Genomic DNA, 22,502 nt, shown 5'->3' with positions numbered 1-22,502 from the left:
CCTGCCCTGGGGGTTTGGCTGTAAACTAGAGAAACGGTGCGAGTTCGCTCTTGAGGGGTTTGTGTGCTAGTGAGAAAGACAGGTAAGGAAGTGACGTGGATGACGCGTGTGGGGGTGGGGAGGCCTTTTGATCGTGTGGTCAGGAGGGGCCGGGGGGGGGTGTGGGGAGAAGAATGCCCCAGGCCGCGGCACAGCGAGTGCAGACGCAGCAGGCGGGAGGGGGCTCGGGGTGCAGGAGGGGGCTCGGGGGGCTCTGGGCGGAGGTGACGAGCACGGGAAGGGCTCCTGCCTTTGCAGGACGTGCCATGGATTTTGTGTCCGGACTGTGAGTTGCTTATAGAGGCTCCAGAGGGGAGTCCCTCAGGCACACGTGGAAGGGGACTGGCGACTGCTTTCAGGTGTCCTTCAGAACGTTCAGAGCTTTGCGGGGCGATGCTGTCACGGCTTGTGTGCGCCTGGTGCCCCGCGCGGTATATCTGTGTTCAGGCAGGTGTGACCCCCAGGCCGTCCCAGTGGGAGTGACGTGCGGGCAGCAGCCGCCCCTCAGGTGCTGGGCACCCCCTTCCCTTCTGGTCCCTGTCCCCCGGGCCCTCTGTCACCCCCTGGCCCCTGGGGCTCTCTCTCACCCGCTTTCTCTCCCATCCCCCAGTCTCTGCCCTGTGCTGCCTGAGTCAGGGCATGGACTCTGGCTCTGCCCCATCAGCAGCCGGGAGGTAAGGGAGGTGGGCCGGGGCCAGTGAGGTGGGGCCAGTGAGGTGGGGTGGAATGGAAGATTCCAGAACTCCCTGAAGTGCAGAGGGGGCCTCGGCTCCCTGGGCTGCAGGAGGCACCCTGGGACACTCCACCCTTCCCGGTGTCCTGTGCCCACAAACACCCCTCACCAGGGGGCAGGCCGCGGGAGCCGTGCCTGCATTTCTCCCTGGGGGACGTGCCCTTCTCCTCTCCTGTCTTACCAGGGCCTCAGCCTGCGTGGCTCCGCCGTGTCCCTCTGGGTCCCACGTGGAAGTCAGCGACCCGCCTTTGCTGTTCCGGAGGGGGGAGGCCCCAGGCTGCCACCCGCAGAACGTTTGTGTCTGTAGGGCGGGGAAGGTCCCAGGGTGCTGTGGCCAGGTCCCCTCATTTACAAGTGGAGACAGTGAGGCCCAGGCAGGGGGCTGGGCTGGGCTCACTCATTCATCCGACAAGAAATTACTGGATTCGAGGTGACGACCCCAGGCTTTGAAGGCATTGCTCTGGGCCTGGGGAACGCAGCCCTGGGACTGTCACGGTGCTTGGGATCTTGAGTGGGGACGCAGACGCTCCACACTTGAAAGCGCGCTGTCCTGTGGTGATGAGGACGACGTGGAAACCACGTGGGGTTGGGGAGGGTGCTGTTTGGAAGAGGGCAGCCCGCAGGGCCTCCCTGAGAAGCTGGTGCGGGTGGGCGGCCTCAGGGAGGAGGGCGTGGCCGCAGGAACCTGCGGGGACGGAGCAGGTACGAGGCTTGTGCACAGAGGCAGGGCTGGGTGGCTCTCGGGACAGGTGCCAGGCTCAAAGCCAGAGCTGCAGACTCAGGTGTTGGGGGCAGAGAGGTAACCGACGTCAGGGAAGACGGGAGTGGGGAGCAGGCCATGAGCGAGTGCTGGTGTGGACGGGACAGGTGCCTGGCGGGCACCCCGGCCGCAGCCTGCTCTCTGTCTCCAGGGGGGCTGCCGTCCTCCCGTCACAGGTGAGGGCCTCGGGGACTTGCCCAAGGTGACTGGGGGACGATCCTAAAGCCGGGGCCCTGTCCCCTGGAAAGGCCGCTGGCGGACAGGCGGGTGCAGGCAGGAAGCCGGCTCTGGGATGTTGGTGAGATGGAGTCAGCCAGTCCAGTCAGCTAGAAAAGCCAGTCACAGAGCATTTACGATACAAATCTGTCACCACTCAATGTAGGTGACACCAGATTTGGACAGTCTGTGGGTGTCTTCGTGGAAGCAAATCGTATCTACTCATTGCCGGGAAAGGTTGATTTGAAAATGATTCATAATTATCCGTGCTAAAAATGAACATTCTCAGGAACGTTAAAACATAAAGGCAGTTATCACACTAGATGCCAAATCTGTGGCAGTTAATTTAGTAAGAACAGCGGGACTGGCTTTCTTCCGTCTTCCTGAGCCCCTCCCGGGCTGGGTCTTGGTCCAGGGTCTCTCCTGGGAGCTCACCACCTTCCCTCTGCATGTCTCCCTGGGCCGCACCCCTCCCGTGAACCCGCCTCCACGTGGCGCCTGGGGCAGCGGGGCCGGGACCCCGAGGGATGTTCCAGGCCTCGCTCTGCTTGCTCTTCTCCGTGGGTCCCCCACCTGTTCGTCAGCAGGACCCCGGTGGGGGCACCATGGCGAGCGGGAAGCAGGCCCGGATGCCCTCCCACTGATTGCTGATCGTGCAGAGTCAACGTCCTAGACACCCCGGCACGGTCCCCGGGTGGCTGGTTTGCGGGGATCCTTTTGGCCCAGAGCACTGGTCACCCTGGCTGTGGCTGGCTTTGGTGGCTGTCACTCCGCCGGACCTTACGTTCTCCTATTAGGATCATTTAGTTAATATGAGAGCCGATACACGTGTGTGTTCTCGACGATCAGGCGGCAAAAAGGAAGGCAGCGTCACCCCATCTGTCTCCCGGTCTCCTGATGCTGCTCCTGCAAAGCCACACCTGTTCCAGCGTCTCCCCTCCTCCCGGAAATGTTCCCCTCTCCCCCGCGTGTGTGCACCCCACACGGGCTCAGGGCCGTCTCTCCCGCGGGCATTGTGTCCCCACGTGTGCCCTCACATCCGCTTCATCCTTGCCGCACCTGCTGCACATCAGGAGCCCGGGCTCGGAGGGCACTTGGCCGGTCACCTGCTGATGGGCTCCAAGCTGGCTTCCCGTCCTTGGTTCTTCCCTGCAGCCCAGCAGTGCACCGTCCGTACACACTTCGCTAGGATGACTTCCTGGCAGGGGGACCTGGGGGCACTTACGCTGCTCTCGGGGGATCCCGTACCAGTTTATACCTCCTCCAACGGCGGACAAGAATGGGTGACTTTGTTGTAAACGTGAATCCCAAAAACTCGGCCCCAGCACTTCCCGAGCTAAGTACACTTCAGACGGGGCTGGGGAATGGCCCCACCTGTAGATCTGGGGCCACGTTCATCATGAGTCGTGACGCCAGGCACCTCCCAAAAGTCACTTTGGCCAAGAATCCCAAGAAAGTAGATTTTTTTTTTTTTACTATTGGATAAAATTATCTTCAGGTTAATTTTGGAACAGTAGTTTCCGCGAATAGCCAAGAAAATTAAGGAGAAGAACAGGAGAGACTTTGCACGGCACAGTGGACCCCTGTGAAGCCTAGTGGCCAAAATAACTTGGTGTCGACATAAGCCCAGGAAAGCAGATACGCGGAACAGACCCCAGAACAGACCGAGAATTTCAATACACCTGTGAGAAGCTATGTCGTAGAATTCAAAGAATGAGGAAGTAAGATGACACGTAAAGTCGAGCATTCACAGGCTCGTCTGTAGTGGAGAGAACAGAGTAACAGAAGTATTAACCTAACGCCAAGGAGCGCACAGGTCCCGATACCTCTCCGCCAAGGAGGACGGCCCACCTCCGCTCCTCTGTCAGCAGGACAAGGACTCCACCAAGGACGGACGTGCAGCTGTGAGAGTGAGTTGGAGGGACCGGCTGGCCTGGAGGGACTTCCACGGCATCGTTATGTGCAGAGGGCAGGGTGCAGAGTAGCGCCCAAACGTCTCCTCTTTATAAAGTCGTGTGAGGTCCCCGTGCACGCGCTCGGCGACGTGAAGTGATGTCTCGCTGTGTGATCGAAGAAAGGTACAGAAGTGCCTTCTGGGCTGTCAGGGTTGGGAGACCCTGGACCGCATTCCCGGCCCGTGTGCTAATAAGACCCCGTGCGTGCATCTGTGAGGAATTAGGGAACGCGATTGAACAAGAAAATCAGTAGCCGGAAGAGGCCGTAGGCAAGGCCTGCTCGTGGGTGCGGGGCTTCCCTCCTCCTGACACCCCGTGGCTTGGTTGGAGCCTGGCGTGGGGCAGAGGCCGCGTGGTGTGAGCGGCACGTGGAAGAATGGGTCCGTTCCGCGGGAGAGGAGCTTAGGGAGACCGGGAAGCCGTGTCCCCCGACGCCAAGTGTGGCCGCATCAATAGTAACCCTGACTCGTGCTGCCATAACGGCTTGGGCACACGGACCTGTTCGCCATGTTCAAGGGCAGGTAGACGGGCGTCGGACTGGTCACCTTTCGGGACCGGCCGGCAGAGGCACCGGGGACGGGGGGAGCCGGGCCCTGCCGTGGTGGGTGCCGCGTGGCTGGCCCAGCCGGGACCCGGGAATGGGTGGGGCCGCGGTAGCCGGCTCAGAGATGAATCCCTAGGAAGGGGAATCGGAACTGGCAGGATTTGGCAGCGGAGGAGGGGCTGACGTGGGGACCAGCCCGTCCCACCTGTTTCCGGGCCCCCCACCCGAGGTGCACGTTCCAGGGGGACAGTCTGGTTGTCTGCACGGTGATGGGCGGCCCCACCGAGGCTGCCCCCGTGGCACGGTAGTGGTGGGCACGGTCCCTGAGCTGGCGCATGCCCAGAGGCCCCCTTGCCCACCCCTTGGCTCCTCCAGTGGGTCAGCTGTCCTGGAGCTGCGGATGGGGGGTCGTCGCAGTGAAGGAGCAGATCTGTGAGGCGGAGCCACAAACCCCAGCCCCGGCCTGGCGGCCGGCCGGCGGGCCTGCCTCCTTTAGCCCATTGTCAGTATTTCGAGAGTCCGAGAAATTATCTAAAATTTTTGATTCTGGTTTTCTTCAAAAAACAAAAAGTGTGTGCGCCCGGAGCTTCCTGACAAGCCGCTGCTGCCCCCCCCCCCCCCCCCCCCCCGGCTCCGCTTTGCCGCCCTCCCCGTGCCTGGGGCTCAACCTCTCTGCTCCTCCTCGTGGTTCGCACGGCTCTTCTGCTTCTCGAAAGACAGCGAAGCCTCTGTCACGCTTTCCTGGGAGAGGAAGTGACATATGCACTAAACGGGGCTTTTGGAAAAAAGCGGAAGGTAAAGGTATTTCTTTTTGGAAGGACAGTTGCACTTGGTTGTGATGTACGCAAGCTCCCAGGTGGCCTCGCGAATTTGTGCGAAAAGCCTCTCGGGAGCCGTCGGGGTCTGTGGTCTGTGACTCAGAGGAACCCGTGTCCCGAAGCAAACTCCAGGCTTTTCTGGGCATTTCTAAATCTGGCCGCAGGGTGGGGAAGGAAGGGCACCGCTGGGGCACACCACGCCGCCTGAGACGGGAGCTGTAGGGCGTGTGTGCGTGTGTACATGTGTGTGCGTGTGGGCTGGTGCATGTGTGTGTGTGCACGCGGGCGGGCGAGTGTGTGTGTGCGTGTGTGGGTGTGTGTAGGCAGGCTAGTGTGCGTGTGTGGGTGTGCAGGGGTCTCATCTCCCCAGCACCCCGTCCCTCAGGCCCTCCGCACTAGGGCCCCACGGTTACAGGACCCGTGCTTGGCGGCCACCCACCAGATGCAGCTGCCTGAAGCCACTCGAGGGCTCTGGCCTGGCCGCCAGGGAGGACGCGGGCGGCTGTGGCCGCACTGGGGCTAACACGCCTGCTCTCGGAGCTGTACTTGTGGTCCCGGTGGGCCTGTCAAGAGCGGCCGTGCGGGCGCTCAGACGTGTGGGCGGAGGTGGGCGCGGTTCACCATCGGGAAGCCGGCCCCTTCGTCGGGCGGTCCCCGTGAGCGCAAGTCACTTACCCGTGGGAGCACCTCCTGTTGTGCGGCTCTGCCCCCCCTCGCCGGGGTGCGGTCAGCAGGGGCCCCGCTCTGGCTCCTGGTCAGCCAGCTCGGCCTGCGGCCAGTGCCTGCTCCGAGCCTCGGCCTCCCCCTCTGTGACGTGGGTTCCTCTCTCCGTGGAGCTGTGCTGGGGATCACACCCAGCCCTGAGCACTGAGTTCTGAGCACCCGGCCCCAAGAACTGAGCCCCGAGCATCAGCCTAACTGAGGTGACAGTGACTTCCAAGGGAGTGTGAGGGTGCCCCGGGGTGACCAGGTGGCTGAGGAGCCTGGAGGCGTCCTGGGGGAGCAGGAGTGGGCTGTGTGCGGCCGGTGTCAGCACGGAGCCTCCCCGTGCTTCATTCTTTTGAGGGATGGCCCTGGGGGACCCTGGGGGACGCTGGGGGACCTGTCTCCCTATTGATGGCCCTCCCTGCACCCCCCAGGCCCCTGGCTCTCTCTCCCCTGCCCCTCCCACCCCTCCCCTGTCCCCTCTCACCCCTTCCCACCCTCCCCTGCTCCCTCCCACCCCTTCCCACCCTCCCCTGCCCCTCCCATCCCTTCCCACCCTCCCCTGCTCCCTCCCATCTCCTGCCTGCCGGTCTCCCTCCTCAGCTCCCCACTCTGGTGGCCTTGCTGCCTCTCTGGGGCCAGCATGTTGCCTGCAGCCCCATCCCTCCCCCCAGGACCCCTGTCACGCAAGGAGGCCCCCGTGCTCACCCGGGATGTGTGGAAGCAGGCCCCAGAGGCGGGAAGGAACCCGAGGGAGAAGGACCATGCTGTGGAGGCGGCAGCTGGCTGGGTGCTGCCGGGAGCCGGCCCTTGTGCCAGCCGGGCCTGCAGTCCTGGCCACGGGCCTCGCTGGAGTCAGGCCCCTCCTGCCACATTTCATTCTCCTCCCTCCTCCCGCCAGACCCAGGTTGCTACCGTTAGAGGAAGAATTGCTTCCTTTACCGGAGACGCTTCTGGAAGAGGCCTCTGCTCGGGGGCCGCGTGGGGGCTGGAGCTGCCCCACAGAGGGAGGCAGTGGCCTCGGGACCCTTGTACTCCTCAGGCTAAGGCCGAGGGCGGTGGCCGGGAGCGGGGGCGCAGGGTGACGAGCCAGGGGGAGCAGCAGCACCCCTGTCCAGGAGGGTCTGACGTGAGGGACCCGGAGGCCAAGGGCCCGGTGCGGTCAGGCGGTCGGCTCCGGGCCGCCAGGCTGAGCTGGGGGCCGGAGCTGTGCTGCTGTGGTGGGGGAGCCCGGACTCGTCCACCGCTTCTTGTCAGAGGCGTCCTGACTCTGCACCGTGGGGGGAGCCGAGGCGGAGAGGGGCTGCCCGGGAGCCAGGGGCCCCGCAGGAGCCTGAGGCCTCTTCCTAGGCCTGTGACGGGGCGCCGGGACAGGAGGGCACGGATGCTTCGTGTCGTAAAGGTGGAACACGGGCCGGGAGGATGCCACGGTACAGAGAGCAGAGGGTGAGCACGAGGCTGGCCCTTCTCCCCGCGGGAGGCAGGAGCGTGTGGCCCTCTGTTCTTGCCGCGGAGGGGAGCTCGCTCTGCACACCTTGGAGGCTGTGCCTCGGTGTGCCGGCCCGCCTCACGGGTCTTGACCGTGGCAGGATTGCCCCCGGTCTCCCCCGGCCTCCGTGGGTAGACGTTCAGGCGTCCACAGCCCTTGGCCTCTGCCGACGTTACTGACTGTTCGCGGGTGCGTCCCTACAGTGGGTCCCCGAATCCAGCTGCGTGCAGATGTATATCGGCACAGGTGTTCGAAGCTACCGTTGGTGGGGCCCGCTCCAGCCCACCTCCTGCAGGGAGGGTCTGGTGGCTGCTGGGCTGGGTCCCCGTCTCCTTGGGCACACGCCTCCCCCGACAGAATGTACAGGCTTTGCAGCAATGTTGAAGCCCCCCCCCCCCCCCCCACGTATAAAGCTGGTGATCATACAGTTTCTGTCAGTGTCTTGGGGGCCGGCAGCCTCCCAGCCCGACCGGCAGCCTCAGGGGCAGGGGTCCTTTAATGAGGTGGGTAGCTTGAGGAAGGCAAGTCACAAGTGTTTTTAAAGACACAGCAGCCCCCTCTGTGCACGGGGGTGGGGGGTGTGCGGGGAGATGCCACTGGGTTCGCGCCCGTGGAATCCCCGATCCGGCCCCCGGCACTGCCCCTCAGCCAGCCAAGGAGCTCATTTCTGCTGTCCTCAGGGCTGTGGGCTTGAACCCGCAGCCTGGACTCTGCAGGGGATGCCGGCTGGCGTGCAGCCGGCACAGGTACAGCTGGCGGAGCCCCGGGACCATCACCAAACACGGCCGCCCCTGGAGCCACGTGCTCGTACTGGGCCCAGGCTGAACGAAGGTGTGTGGCTCAGCGGGGGGCCAGAGGCTTCTGGGAGCTGGATTCTGGCAGCCGGGAGGCAGGACGTTGGGGCAGAGCTGGGGCGGGCCGTGGAGGCGGAGGAAACCGCGCGGGTCAGGAGCTGTGAGGGGCCCCACTGAGGGGCTGCAGGTTCCCCATTTGTCCTCTGCCCCGCTCGGCCTCGGTTCCCTTGACAACTGGCTTCCCCCCGGGTGCAGCCGAAGGGAGACGGGCACACTGCGGTCTGCCAGGTGCACCCGGCCTCGCTGGGCCCCTTCCGCGGGCAGGTCTGCTATGGCGTCCGCCAGGCTCTGCTCCTGTCCCCTCCTCCCCTTGACCTTCCTGCCCCCCGGCATCGGGGCTGTGGCTGTCCTCCGGGGTACCTCGCCGTCATTGCTCTGCTTTTCTAGGGTTCCCCACCCCCTTGGGACCCACTTCCCACGCCGAAGCCCGTCTACCAAATCCCGGGAGGGCCCTGCTCTCCTGTCTGGACCCTCCCGACGGAGCAACCAGGTGGTGAGCCGGAGATGCAGGGCGAGGGAAGGAATGTGGGTCTCATCTGGGGCAGCGGCCGGGCGGTGTCCTGCCCGGGGGAGACCTGACCGAGGGTGCCTGGATGCAGTGGGGGGCGGGGAGGAGCTGGAGGGAGGAGAAGGTGGAGGCTCTGGAAACCGAGAGAGGACGGGCTCGGCTGGGGTTAGCAGGGGAACCAGCAGCACTGGGTGATGGGTGGCCTCTGAGGGCGGGGGAGGGGCCCCAGGGACCCTCAGATCGGAGGGGGGCGGTGAGAGCTGCCACCCCTCTCTGCCCTCTCCAGGCGCCTGCGCCGTGGCCCCGGTTTGTTTCCATCAGGCCTCATCCAAGCTCGGAACGACCGACCTTAGTCATTCACTCGTGCCTTTGTCTGCTTCCCCGCTGTGTGTGAGCTCCGTGCTGGGCACACGGTGGTGCTTAATGCGTGCCTGTTGCACCCGGAGGCACAGGCCCACCGCCTCTCACTAGCTGTGCCCTTTCCCCTGCTGCCCTCCCGCTGGGCTGCCCTCAGGACTCCCTGTGTGCACCCAGCAGGCGCCCAGTAAGGGCTGGGGGCAGGTTGGGCAGGTGTGGGTGTGGGGCTGGGGCTGGACTCTGTTTATCAGAAGCTCCAGGCTGAGCGGGCCGGCAGAAAACAGGCGGGTTTCGGTGCGTGTGGCCGACGGGCCGCGGCACGCACACCGGAAGCTTCTGCGCTGCGCCGCGGACCGGCCCACGCTAGAGCCCCGGAGCCCCGCCAGTCAGCAAGCAGAGGGGCACGTTCCTGCCGTGTCCACAAGATGCGTATGCAGGCTGATGTAGGTTAAGGAAGTCTTTCATGGGGGGCCGGTGAGGGGGGTGAGGCTTGAGACTTTATCCCACCCCAGCCTTCAGCAGACGTCTCTGGACACCAGTGTTCTCAGAGCTCTGGGTCGTGACACAGCGAGAGATCCATTAACGGGAGCTCACCAGCTCTCTGGCAGAAAGATCTAGGTGGCAGTGGGGCGGGGGAGAGCTGGGGCCCCGCAGTGTGGAGATTCGTGCGTATTTGGCTCGGAGCCAGAAGGGGGAGAGGGCGTCACAGGGCCAGGCACCGTGGTCACCCTTGCTCATATTTCCGTGGTTGTTTAAATTCATTTCCATGTGGCGGGTGCCACAGAGGTGGCCCTTAGTTCCTGCGAAGAGCTGAGAGTCCGGATGTCCGTAAACTCTGGAATCTGATGCTCGTCCACATCTCCAGGCAGAGCTAGTTGTGACGGTGACAGTGACACTTTCTTTTCTTTTTCTTTTTTTTTTGAAGTTTACTTATTTTGAGAGAGACAGAGAAGAGGAGGGGCAGAGAGAGGGAGAGAGAGAATCCCAAGCAGGCTCCACGCTGTCAGCACAGACCCTGATGCAGGACTTGAACTCATGAACCGTGAGATCGTGACCTGAGCCGAGACGGAGTCAGACGCTTAACCGACTGAGCCACCCAGGTGCCCCTAATGGTGACAGTGAGACTTCAGTTGCCTGTGACAGCAAGAAAGGGGACCTTCCCTGTTCAGTATTAGTGTTACATATTCAGTTTTATTCCCAGCTTCTGGAAATTAGCACCTTCTCCTCTGTAAGAGCACGTCCAGAACCATCTCTGCAGGTGTCGGGAGTCGCCCCCCACCCTGAGAGTTGGAGAAGTGACGAGTTAAACACAGCTAAATATTTTGGGAAGACTCGCACTGCTCACATCCACCTGAAGTCTTTGTGGGGACAGAGGATGCGGTTTCCCTAACCGTGTCTGACACCGGAGACGTCACTCCACGGGGGATTTGCTAACAACATGTTGCAGGAACGAGAGTCTGAGGCCGTGTGGCACGGGCAGGTGGCTCTGTTCGCCTCCCTAGGGCGTCTGATGGATCGGAACACCTCTGGCCTGCCCATCTGCTGGGAGTGGGGGGAGAAGTTTGGGGTCCAGATCCTGGGACGTGGCTGAGGACGTAGCTGCGGGAACACACTGGTCCCCACACGTTCTGCCCGCTTAGGGACCCCACGTGGGTAAACAGGAGGTGACTAATGAGGGCTCGCCCCCTCCTGCATCTGGGGCTGCGGGTCCAGGCTTCTTCCCCACCTCCGTTCCATCACGGCTCTAAAGTGTTTCGTAGCCCCTGGGGAGTCAGTTGACCAGCAGTGAGTCACAGATGTGGAAGAAGTAAAACCCATTAAGTTGTCCGTCTTCAGGCGCAGTCCCGCTGGCTCCCAAATTGCTCTGCACGATCCACTTACAGTCCCCGGAATTGGGGTCTCCTGGGCCTGCAGCCCTCCCGGCAGCCCTCTTACATCCTAGGACTTGCCTCCTTTTACTCCCGATTAGGTCCTGACGAGCGGAGGCCGAGGCCCCGCGGTGTCGAGGCTGAGGTCGGAGGGACCTTGATGTCTGCTGTCCAGCGTGGATGGACATCGGCGATGGGGAGGGGGCTTCAGCTGGGTCTCTGATACAGACAGAGCCAAATCCACCACGGGAAGCACAGCAGGACCTCCTGCAGGGACGGGCACTGGGAAGCTGGTCTCCCAGGAGCGACTCAGGGAGCACGGAGCGTTTTGGAGCCCAGGGGCAAGTGAGCCTGACCCGAGGCTCCGGCTCCTTGGGCCGAGGGAGCCACCATTTGGGGTCGTGTTGCTAGGTGTGCCGTGGCCCGTGTCACCCTCCTCCGTGGCCCGTGTCACCCTCCTCCATGGCCTGTGGCACCATCCTCTGTGGCTTTGCATCCGATTTGTTTACCGTTCATTTACCAAGTCCGTTACGCACTACTTGATATCAGGGGTAATAGCCACCCCCACACAGACTCGCAGAGGGCATGTCTCGTCTCCCTGGCGCTGCTCTAAGCACCATAGCTGCGTAAGTCGTGGGGTCCTCAGCAAGCAGTCACACCCCACCTGGGTCATCCGCTGGGACTCTGTGGGCATTATGGCTCTGAGGTCAGGGGCTTCATCAGCCCTGGATGCTGCAGTGTAGACCGGGAGGCATGGGGTACAGCTCGGCAGTGGGGGCGGGACGGGTTGGGAGGGCAGGGGTTAGGCCTTGGCAGGGCAGAGGCTGGATGGGCAGAGGAATTGGAGGCATTGGTGGGGTGATTTGGGTGGAGTATTTCCAGAGAGACCCAAGGGCCGATGCCATGGGACTGGACGGACCTGTGTTGGTGGCGTTAACAGGGCATCTGGGGGAGACGCAGGACCTGGTGGTCACCACCACGTGCGTGCTGGGACCAGCCCCTGGGGCCCTTTCCAATGGGAGCCCTGTCGCCGCAAGACCCGCGCTGACCCCTCTGCTCTGCCTCCCACGCAGCTCACACAAGGACAGCAGGTGGCGCTCTCGTCCATCTCTTACATCGGCTGCTCCCTGTCCGTGGTCTGCCTGGTGCTCACGCTGGTCACCTTCGCCATGCTCTCGTGAGTCATCCTCTGCTCTGCCCCCTCCGTGTCCAGGCAGGTCTGCCGCCCTCGTGTAAATGTCAGCACCGCCTGCCCCACTTTGATTTCCCTCTGGCATTTGTGGTCATGAGGTGGCAAATGTCTGGTCATCGTGCATTACAGTTGGACGGCTGTTCCAGAGTTACTTTTCATTTTGAGATCCAGGGTGCAGGGAGGGGTTGGGGGTGCTAGAGAGGAGGGAGGAGGGAGGCAAGAGGGGCTATGGGATTGGAGGGCACCCTGCTTTCAGTGAAGCTCAAAAGTTCTGGGAGGGTCTCCAGCCCACAGGCTTTCTGGTCCTTGGACTCCTGAGAGCCAGAACTGAGGACCTCCTCCCCCAAGGTAGCAAAGCCGCGGCTCCATAGGGGGCCCTGGTGTCAGCCGCTGGGGAGGCAGGAAGGCACTTTCCCAGGAGGTCCCCACCCCTCCCAGCTGAAGCTGCCAGGGCAGAGCTCAGGGGGTCTGTGCAGCCCCCAAGGAGAGGGTGGCAGCTGAGTCCCTCAGTGGCCCTTTATGAACTGGGACGGCAAGCTGAAATAAGCCCCGTTCGTGGGCAGACAATAGTGATGACACCCTGGCCGCTGCTCAGGGCCGTTGGCCTCACACACGAGGAGGGGGGTGCCTCCTCCCTCTGGGGCTGCTTGGGAGCCTGTCTCCTCCACCTGCTCTGCAGGCGGGTGATGCTCCAGGGGTTCCTTGGGGAGCCCAGTGTCCCTCCTCGCCTGCCCCGGCTCCCTCAGGACACCTGCCCCTGGCCCGGCTGTGACCACGGCGTCCCCGGGCCGGCAGCTGCAGCATCAACATCATCAGCAGGGAGAGGTGCTCAGTTTCCCAAAGCGCTGGGAACACGGGGAGGCCGGGGCAGTGGCATCCAAGGCCGGCAGGAGGAGCCGGGGCCCGTGTTGAGCTGGGACATTCGTTCTTTGGTTCCGTCATCCCTCGGCTTTGCTCAAGAAGCCCAGTGCCCAGGAGCAGGAGCACACGCTCCCCGGCCAAGGGAGATGAGGTGGAGCTACTTTCCTGGCAGGAAGTCCTCCCTAGGGGCAGACCTGGCAGGCGTGGCTGGTGCAGATCTGAGCCTGGAGAGGGCTGGGTGTTTGAGAGCCGGAAGAGGGCACTGTGAGCGGGAGTAGGAGCAAGGAATGACCTGGGTCAGAGCAGGGGCCAGAAGGGGGGGGCAGGGGCCAGGCTGTGCAGCCCCGAGGCCCGTGGAAGGAGCTGGCTGGTTTCTAAGAGCAATAGGGAGCCACTGAGGTTTCACAGTGGGGAGTGACCGCATCTAGGTGGGCTTTCTAAAGGCTGTTTGGCAGCCCTCGGGGGAGCGATAGGGAGCAGCTGGGGCTGGGCCGGGCCGGGGCCTCACCCCTACATCTCTGCCCTCAGCTCGGTCAGCACCATCCGGAACCAGCGCTACCATATCCATGCCAACCTGTCCTTTGCTGTCCTCGTGGCCCAGATCCTTCTGCTCATCAGCTTCAGCTTCAAGCCTGGCACAGTGAGTAGGCCCCCTCTGTCCCTCCCTCCTCCCTCTGATGTCACCCGGGCTGGCACCTTCTGCTGGTTTCTTCAACTCAGAACTCAGACTGCATCCCCCAGATAGAGCAGGGGCTTGTCCAGGAGAAGCGGAGAAGGCAGGCCTGGGCTGGGCTCTCTGCTCCCCATGGGCTCAGTAGGGAAGATGAGCTTCTCCTCCCCCTAGGGCCCTCCTCCTCCTCCCCCTAGGGCCCTGGCGGCGTGGGGGGCATGATGTGGAGAGCTGACGCAGACCAGCCCTCTAATCCTCGAGATAGGCCCAGGCTGTGCAGTCCTAACCTCCTGTTAGAGATGTGGGAGCCGGTTACAGCAATTTGCCCATAATGACAGGTGGCAGGAGCTTCGCGGCAGACATAGAGTGACCTGGGTGTCGGTCCCAGAGCGGCTAGTGGGCGGACGGTGCTCCCCTTGGGACGCAGAGACGCGAGCTGCGCATGCCTGATACTTGCCTCTGATGCGCATGTGGGGGCAGATTAGGGACCTCCAGCCGCGCCCCTGGAAACCAGGTGCCGAGCACACGATGCTGTCCTGGGAATGAGCTGATTGGAGAGCACTATGAAAGCAGAGCTTGGAGCGCCCGACGTAATCATGCCGTTTCTGTCTTCAATTCTCTTACTTTTTTCTCCTTATTTTTATTATTTGAAGGCAGTATATAAATTTATATCCCCCCTCCCATCATTCCGCCCCCTTCCCGGCCTCTGTGGACACGGGCATGGGATGGGGGCGCCCCCGCTGCGGCCTAAGCCGGTCGGGGTTGCTGGTCCAGCTCGGGTACCTGCTCACAGCCAGCGGCCCACGTGGCTGACAAGCCCCAGGCTTGCGGGTCAGCTCCCGGATGGCTCCGCCCATTCCCCAGAGCCCACCCCATTGGCCGGGCTGCTCACGTGTCCGCCTCCAGCCAATCCTGCTGCGCACTCTCGTGTTTATGCTGATTGGCCGCGCCTGATCGCCCGCCCTCTCCTGAACCAATCGCTGTGCCGGAGTCACCCGCCCCAACCCTAAAGCCGGGGGGGGGGGGGGGGGGGGGGGGGGGCAGAAAGGGAGCCAGGACCCCGCCCCGCTCTGCCTCGCCGGGAAATGAGGGCACGTGAGCAGCCGATGTTCCGGAATTGGACGCAGGAACCGCCAGAGAGATGTCCGCTTGTGTGTCTTCGCTCCCAGGTCCCCTGCCAGGTGCTGGCCGTGCTCCTGCACTACTTCTTCCTGAGTGCCTTTGCCTGGATGCTGGTGGAAGGGTTGCATCTTTACAGCATGGTGATCAAGGTCTTTGGCTCAGAGGACAGCAAGCATCTCTACTATTATGGGATAGGATGGGGTAGGTGGGGATGGAATGGGGCAGGTGGGGATAGGGGGCAGGTGTGTGGAGTACAGGGGGACGGGATGGGGAGGCGGGGATAGGAGGGGCAGGTGGGGATATGGGGCAGGTGGGGGAGGCGGGGATAGGAGGGGGAGGCAGGAGTAGGTTGGATATGATTTCATCTTCACATGACACACCTCTGAGAAGCCAGGTGCTCTTAGACTTGAGCTTCCCCATGCTCTGTTCAAAAAAAAAAAAAAAATCCGTTCCCACAGAGCGTGCTTGGAGTTCTCTGTGCTAATGGCCTGTATCCCCTGCACCTGGGAAGAGTTCCCGCGGCTCTGGAGCTAGGGCAGGGACCGTGTCTCATTCCTCTTGGACTGGCACCCCAGCATTAGAGCGGGGCCTGGGAGGGGGGGCAGCCTCTAATGCTGGCCTGCCTCTCGTAGCATAGAGCCTCTGCCCTGCGAGTGCCCTGAGGGGAGGGCAGTCAGGGCCCGGTGTTCTCAGCCAGGCACAGCAGGGACATGCACACCGGACGTGGCGGCTGGATGGAGAAAGGGAGGTCTGGTCGCTGCTGCTCTTACCTGGAGTAGAGTTTCTGCAGGAGACACGCAGGCGGCCCACCCTTGTGACATAGTGTAGCTCTCGATGGGCCCGGGGACAGGGAGCAAGTCGTCTTCTTACCAAGACTTAGTGGGTTTTCTTGAAGAAGGTTTTCCCGGTTTGTTGTATGCTCTTAGGAAAACGCAGAGTCGTTTGGTGGTTGTGGGATTTTTAGGCTACTTTTCACCAGTTAGGATCATCTCCCTGAGGGGCAGGTCTGTGGAGCAGCTCATGGCTTCATTCCGGAAGCCCCCTCCCCACTGACTGGACTCCGTGAACTTCCTTGTTGCCCACCCCATCCCGAGGAGTCCCTGCTTCCTGCCGGAGTCTGCGTCGAGCGGGCTGTGCCACTGACACCCGGCATTCTTGCATTTGCTAGAAACCTTCACCGACTGTTAGGGACCTGCTTGCTACTTGTTCCTGGTTTTCTTCCCATGGATTTAGTTTTCACAGTCCTCATTGTGCAAGGAGAAGATAAACGTGTTTATTTTGTGCTGGGAGCTGCTTGATGGGATGTATTTGGGGGGTGGTGGACGAACACTCTATACCCTCACGGTTTCTGCAGCTGCCTCCCAGCTGCTGGGGCCACGCAGGGAGCTGGGCCGGGATGTCCCATGCCCCCTCTGTGAGCGCCCCCAGAGCCTCTGCCCACCGTGGGCTCTTATTTGGGCTGCAGGATTAGAGGAAAAAATAAATTATTTTTACCCGTATTTAAAAATTGAGAGATTTCATATAAATCATAGAGATCTTTAGAAAAGTGAGGTAATCTGTGAATCCCGAGTTATAATCCTGTGTGACAGCATTGTCTGGGGCTGTGTCATTTCTCATACCGATGTAGTCCCTGCGGGTCCCTGAGCGAGTGGCCCCTGATGGAAGCTGTGTGCAGAGAGAGCCCTGGGCAGGGATCCCGCAGCCTGCGGCCTCTGTCTCCCATCAGCTTTTCCCTCGCTGATTTCCTCAGGGCTTGCGAGCTGCAACTCTGGTTCTGATTGGGGTAGAGTTCGCTTTGGGCTGCAGTAAAGACAGTCTGCGGGCAGCGGGGCTCTCTCTGCCTTCAGTTCCTAATTAAGAAGGAGCCGGAGGCTGACCTGGGGCACGGGGACACCGCGCTGCAGGAGCGCCCCTCTCACAGAGGCTTCTTCCCGCGGCGTCTGCCCCGGTCTTGAATCCCTGGGGACTGTGTTTCAAAGCCAAGTGGGGGGGTGGCGCTGTTGAATCAAGAGCATACCTTGAGGTTCTGTTAGATGTCAGGCCCTTACAAGTTAGGACTTGTAAGGTGAGTGAACTGTAATCTGTCCCCCAAGCATCCCTGTGGGAGCAGGAGGAGATTATGATAACCGTGTGCAAGTTTACTTCTCTGTGCAGCAGACGTACCTCTGAGTACACAGAAGTGACAGACGTGCAGCTTGCTTTCTTTTTCTCTGTTACAACTTAATGTCTTTGGTGAGTTCCTGCTCATCTGGGGCACGCACTTAATCGTAGTTAATTCTGGGCCCCACTTGCCCTTGGTTGATCTGGAGCTCCAGGAGCTGGCGCGGTGCTGAGGTGCAGGTACACGGCCAGGGCAGGACAGGGGCAGGACCGCAGGTGCACGGGCCGGGTCGCCGAGCAGCGCCCAGCTCTCCTTGCCAGAAAGCCGCATGCCTTTACCTCCCGTTTCCGCTCCGTATCCCTAGCGGCCGAGGCAGTGGGAGGGGCAGTGCCCGTGGCAGTCCCGGCGGGTGGAGGGGTCGCTGCCTAGAGCTGGTGCTGGTTGCTGGGAGAGAAAAGCGGACGTGGAGGGGCATCAGACCGAAAATTAACTTCTTGGTCCAGAGAGGCACATGTCACTTCTATCCACAACCCGTGGCCCAAAATGAACCTGGTGGCCCCAACGGCCTTGGGGCGACGTGTGCGAAACCTCCACACGCCCAGAGAAGCATCCAGAAGTCCGTGGCAGATGGCACTGGGGACCCAGGCAGAAAGGCAGACCACGTGTCTCCTGGCTTCCTCTGCCTTTCTTTGTGAGACGTTCTCCCTCAGCCCTTTGCTTGTCCTGGCTGGTAGCTCCCTCCACCCCTCCCTGGGGAATCAGGGGGCCCGCTGAAGGTCACCTCTGAAGGTCGCCACATTCCAAAGAGGGTGCGTCTACAACTCCGTGAGGTAAACATCCATGTGGCAGGGCCGGAGGAACCCCGGATTGTCCGCAGAAGCCCGTCGGTTACCGGGATTCGAGTTTCCGGTGATGGCAACAGCAGAAGGGGAGCCAGAGTGGCTTAATAACAGCACACGGATTATAGGGATTGGCCTCACACGTGGCCGCATCACATGGGGTCCTCACAACAGCCTGGTGACCCGGGTGCTCTTGTGTGCATTTCCACAATGAGACCGTGGAGGCTCCGCGAGGGTCAGGCACTTCCTTGAGGCCACACAGCGGGTCTGGGGCGGCCCTGGGAACAGAGCCAGGCATCCCGTGGCACCAGAGCCCAAGATATGCCTGCTGGCTGTCTCCTCACCCTCGTTCTCCCGCCTCTGAACACACACGCTCAGCCAGGTGCTGGGCTCCTGCCGTGTGCCTCAGAGACCGCAGAGAGTGGGGGACGCTCTTCTCGGACAGACCCTCTGTCACTGCCCCAGGGGGCGGCCCCTGCCGGACGGAGGGGGATGTGGGAAGAAATGGCGAGGGAGCCGCCAGCATCGCCTTTGGGATCAAAGGAATCGTGTATGCAGAAAATGCACCTGTCACTCATCCATTTCACTTCAGGCAGCAAAGGGATGCCAACCACTGCCGTGGGCCGGGACCGGGGGCGGGAGGGTGCGGGCCGTGGCTCAGAGTGAAGGCCTTGGCCACCCACTTTGAAAATACCTCTCCAGAGGCACCTGCGGTCCTTGCCACACCTTCCGGAACCCGCCGGGATGGGGCCCCGTGCCCGCTTGCTGTCCTGTGGACCCAGAGAAAAGACGCCGGCACCCGCCCTTCCTCAGCGAGGCTGGGGCGCCGGGTGGCTGGTGGTGCTTCGGGTCGATGCCTCCTCGCCATCTCGGGTGCCACGTGATCTTCCCACACCAGATGAGCCGGGCGGCGAGGATGCCCTGTGTCGTGTGTGGACACCGAGGCCCCAGGGAAAACAGCCCCTGGTGCGCCGTCTCCTGTCACGTGGTCCTGGGGCCGCCCAGGCGGGAGCCGCGGCCCACGGCACCAGGGCCCAGCTCGCCCGCGGAGCACGCAGGTGTGACGGAGGGCCATGGTGAGAGGGCTCCTCTGTGGGCCGGGTGGCTCTCCCGGACGCTGTGGAACGCATTTGAACTGCTTAGACATAGAACAGTGGCTCAGAGCTGGGACAGACCTGCAGGAACTCCCATTCCGGGACGCTGTTCAAGACCGAAATCAGAAGGGCAGGGAAGCCGCCGCTGTGAGCGCCCGGCAGAGCCGGGGCACACTTCCCTCTCCTTCCTCTGGGGCCCCGGAGGCTCAGCGCAGGCAGGTGGGTCCCCGTGTGTGGTCACCACCGCCAGCCTCCATTCTGGGAACCAGCAAGATGCAGCCCTCCTTGTCAGCAGCCCTCCCTGTCTGGCGCCCTGGGAAAGCCGGCCAGCGGGTGGGTGGATCCTTCGCCGCCCTTGCCCTTGGCCCACGCTTCAGGGCAGGGGTGGGGCTGCTGTGCGGGTGTCTGGTGACAGAGGCCCCCCGGGATGCGCCGCTCTTCTGGCAGCCAGAGCCGGTCCTTTTCAGAAACAGGCTTGGATTCGTAAGGGATGTGATTCAGAGTTCATGTGTACGTGTGTGTGCACCTGAGTGTGAGTTAGCCCTTGGCTTAGACTGAGGCTCCCGGAGGCCGGGGCAGCGCCGTTTCTGAGCACGTAGCTCTCGCTCCTTACATGCAGCGGGCGTAGACGAATGAGGGACTGGCTGGATAAAGGAGGCCGAAACATTTCCTGCGCTCATTTTCCACAGGTTTTCCTCTCGTCATTTGCATCATTTCCATATCGTTTGCCATGAACAGTTATGGAACAAATAACAAGTAAGTGACGGGGTCTGGGGGGGGGGGGTGGCTCCTGGCGTGTGGCAGGGCTTTCACAGGAAAGGCCCCTGTGTGAGGCCCCAGGCCGTGGCTCTGTACGGGGCTGGCCTCCCCAGGCCCTGAAGTAAGGGCGACCCCAGCTGCGCCCCCCGCATTGTCCTCCCCCCCCCCCCCACCCCCCAGCAGAGGCTCGGTGGCGGGGCTCACCGGCTTTCCTGAGAGGACAGGGACGCATAGAGCTCTGCAAGGACATGTGGGGAGGTGCTCTGTTTGCAGTCGCCCCTGTCCCGTCCCGGGCGGCCATGCACCTTGCAGGGGGCTGCTCAGGCTCGCTGTGCATTTCGCGGAAATGGCTGCCTCCGCACAGTAGGTGCGAACGAGCACTCACAGGGGCCGTGTCCTGTCTCGGAACCCCTGTGTCCTGGAACGGGGGCAGAGAGGCACCTGGGAGTGGACGTGGGTCACCTGACTCCTCTGGGCCTCAGTTTCCTCATCTGGGTGTGGGAGTCATCGTGGCTCCTCCTGTGAGGGTGTCAGGGGATGCACACCTGGGGTTTGGTGTGCTGGGGGCCCCCGTGCCGCTCAGTGAGCGGGGTGGAGGGAGTGAACGAGGCCGCCTGCGGGGACATCCACACCGGGTGGGGTGAGGACCGTGCCCTGCACCTGCCTGACCCTGGCCAGTGGGCAGGGCCCCCAGGGCTGTCCCCAGATCTGGGAGTGGCCTCTCCTGGGGAACCCCAGGCTCTTGGCCATCCCGATGCTCTGGAAAGAAATGAAGTTACGGGGAGGCTATTACTTGCCTGAGTTCCTGGAGTCCCACCTTGGAAGCCTGGAGGGATCCCCCATCCTGGAACTGGACGCTGCATCCCACATGAGGCTTCTCTGGAAATGCGAGCACTTGCTGGGATCCCCGGGGACCTTTTCTCTCAGGGGCGCTGCAGGGAGGTGTGACCAGCCTTAGCTAGGAGCAGAGGGGAATGGTCAGGACCGTGTCACCTCGTGACTCCTCAACGCTCTGATCCCTTGCAGAAGGCACAAATTAGGTCAGTATTTGAAATGCTCTCAGCCCTTGCTGAAGGTCAGTTTGTTTATTTTTCATAGCAAAGTTAAAACTTATTTTGGTTTTTGGCCGAACTCTGCAGAGGTGGTGATTTTTCCTACTGAGAGGCCCGTGAAAGCCTCCTTTTCCCTGAGGTGGTCTGCACACCTGAACGTTCACCCCGAGAATGAGAGGCATGAGGTCATCGTGGGTAGCACGCAGAGACATCGGCTGAGGTTAACTGTTACTCTGGCTGCTCAGATTGACCCCTGAGCGGAAAAACGTCCTGCCTTAGCAGCTGCCCCCGGTGGAGGTGCCCGGCGCCCCGGGGCACAGGAACAGTGGCGTGGAGGTAACGCTCTGCTTCCGTCCACAGCTGCTGGCTCTCCATCACGAGCGGCGCCGTCTGGGCCTTCGTGGCCCCTGCCCTGTCCATCATTGTGGTAAGTCCCGCCGGTGGGTGTGAGGGCCCCCGTCTGCAACCTGTCGCAGCCCCCGGGCGTGCAGCCCGGGACCCCTGTCCCCAGATGGCTGGCCGGGAGGCGCAGGTGCGCGCAGCCTGCCAGGGTCGGTGTGCACCGCGGGGTCTTTCCCTGAGGGTTCTCGCCCACGCCCTGTCCTCGCGGCCCCAGCAGGGACCTTAGTGTGCGCCTCGGGAGCGCGGGATCATGGGGGACAGAGAACGCGACCCGAGGGGCCGGTGATGTCGCAAGCAGGCGCGCTGGCCGCTCTGCCTGGCCCGGGCTCAAGGGAGGCTGCCGCACGCACGGGTGCTCTCACCTCCGGCCAGGTGGCTCCATCCTCAGGCGGGATGTCCTGAGGTCCTCGGACGTCACGGAATTACAAAAACAGCTTTTGTGGTTCTTGCTATCGTTCTTCCCACATTTCCCACAAAAGTCTCTGGATCGAGTCTCGGCACTTCTGATGCGTCAGGCTTGGAATGTTGCAGATCATGGGCCCCTCGCTGTGCCTGGGGAGGGAGTTCTCTAACTGGCCAGTCCCCACAGGGGCCAGAAGATAGAGTATTCTGATTGGCCAGTCCCCACTGGGGCTAGAGGAGTAGAGTGTGCTCTGATTGGCAGGCCTGGGTCACCTCTCTAACCCTGGGGGTGGAGCTGGGTTTCAGCCTTCCCCGAAGCACGAGACTCCGGGTGGGGGAGGAAGTGCCCCGAGAAAGTCCGGGTGCGGTTCCCAGAGGAGGGGCAGCGCATGCATGGGACGGGACCGTTGCAGTGTCACGGGGTTCCCTTCGGTGTGGGGACGTCCCGGGTGCCCCTGAGCCCCGCAGGTGTGCGGCCCCATCTGGTCGGGGCCCCGCTTCTTCCCGACTGGGGGACGCCAGGGGTGGCATTGGCCAGTCTTGGCTAAGTCCCCGTGGTTCCTCAAAGGAGGGTTCTGGAGTGCCCTCGCACGTGGTTTCCCACAAAGTTAGGGTTAATAGTAGGGGTGCAGGCGGACGAGCATCTTTCCCTTCAGGTGTCACCAGGCTTTTACGTCACATCTCTCTTGCCCCTGAAGTAGCTGTCTGACAGATGCCACTTCCTGCTTCGTGGAGGGCAAGCCAGGGTACTGGCGTGGGTGGGGTGAGCGGCGTGCCAAGTCCTGGCCCCAGAGGGCATCAGTGATGGTGGGTGTCGTCATCATCATCATCCTCCTCCCTCTTCCCCTTGGGCCTCCCCTCCTCCCTCCTCTCCTTGGTCCTCCCTCTCTCCTCCCTCTGCCCTCCCCTCCTCCCCTTGTTTCTTCTGTCTTTCCCCATGGTCCACCCCTCCTCTCTCCTCCTACCTTGTTCCTCCCCTCCTCCCTCCTCCCCTTGGTCCTCCCCCTCTCCTCCCTCTGCCCTCCCCTCCTCCCCTTGTTTCTTCTGTCTTTCCCCATGGTCCACTCCTCCTCCCTCCTCCTACCTTGTTCCTCCCCTCCTCCCTCCTCCCCTTGGTTCTCCCCTCCTCCCTTGGTTCTCCCCTCCTCCCTCCTACCTTGTT

General features: G+C 62.3%; 1 protein-coding gene across 3 annotated transcripts in view; it reads left to right on the top strand.

The window, feature by feature from the left end:
- ADGRD1 (adhesion G protein-coupled receptor D1) overlaps window positions 1-22,502 on the top strand; it is a 125,121-nt gene that overhangs the window by 86,822 nt on the left and 15,797 nt on the right. For all 3 annotated transcript variants that reach the window (XM_078435954.2, XM_078435952.2, XM_078435953.2), the window contains 5 exons: window positions 11,920-12,023; window positions 13,428-13,539; window positions 14,739-14,892; window positions 19,415-19,481; window positions 20,897-20,963. In XM_078435954.2, coding sequence (XP_078292080.1) covers window positions 11,920-12,023; window positions 13,428-13,539; window positions 14,739-14,892; window positions 19,415-19,481; window positions 20,897-20,963 — 504 coding nt within the window. The remainder of the gene's footprint in view (window positions 1-11,919; window positions 12,024-13,427; window positions 13,540-14,738; window positions 14,893-19,414; window positions 19,482-20,896; window positions 20,964-22,502) is intronic.

The sequence above is a fragment of the Panthera onca genome, chromosome D3 (genome assembly GCF_046562875.1).
Source record: "Panthera onca isolate mPanOnc1 chromosome D3, mPanOnc1 haplotype 2, whole genome shotgun sequence".
In the NCBI taxonomy this organism is placed as follows: Eukaryota; Metazoa; Chordata; class Mammalia; order Carnivora; family Felidae; genus Panthera; species Panthera onca.
Note: the sequence above shows the minus strand (reverse complement) of the source record. Positions and strands in the feature narration are given on the sequence as shown.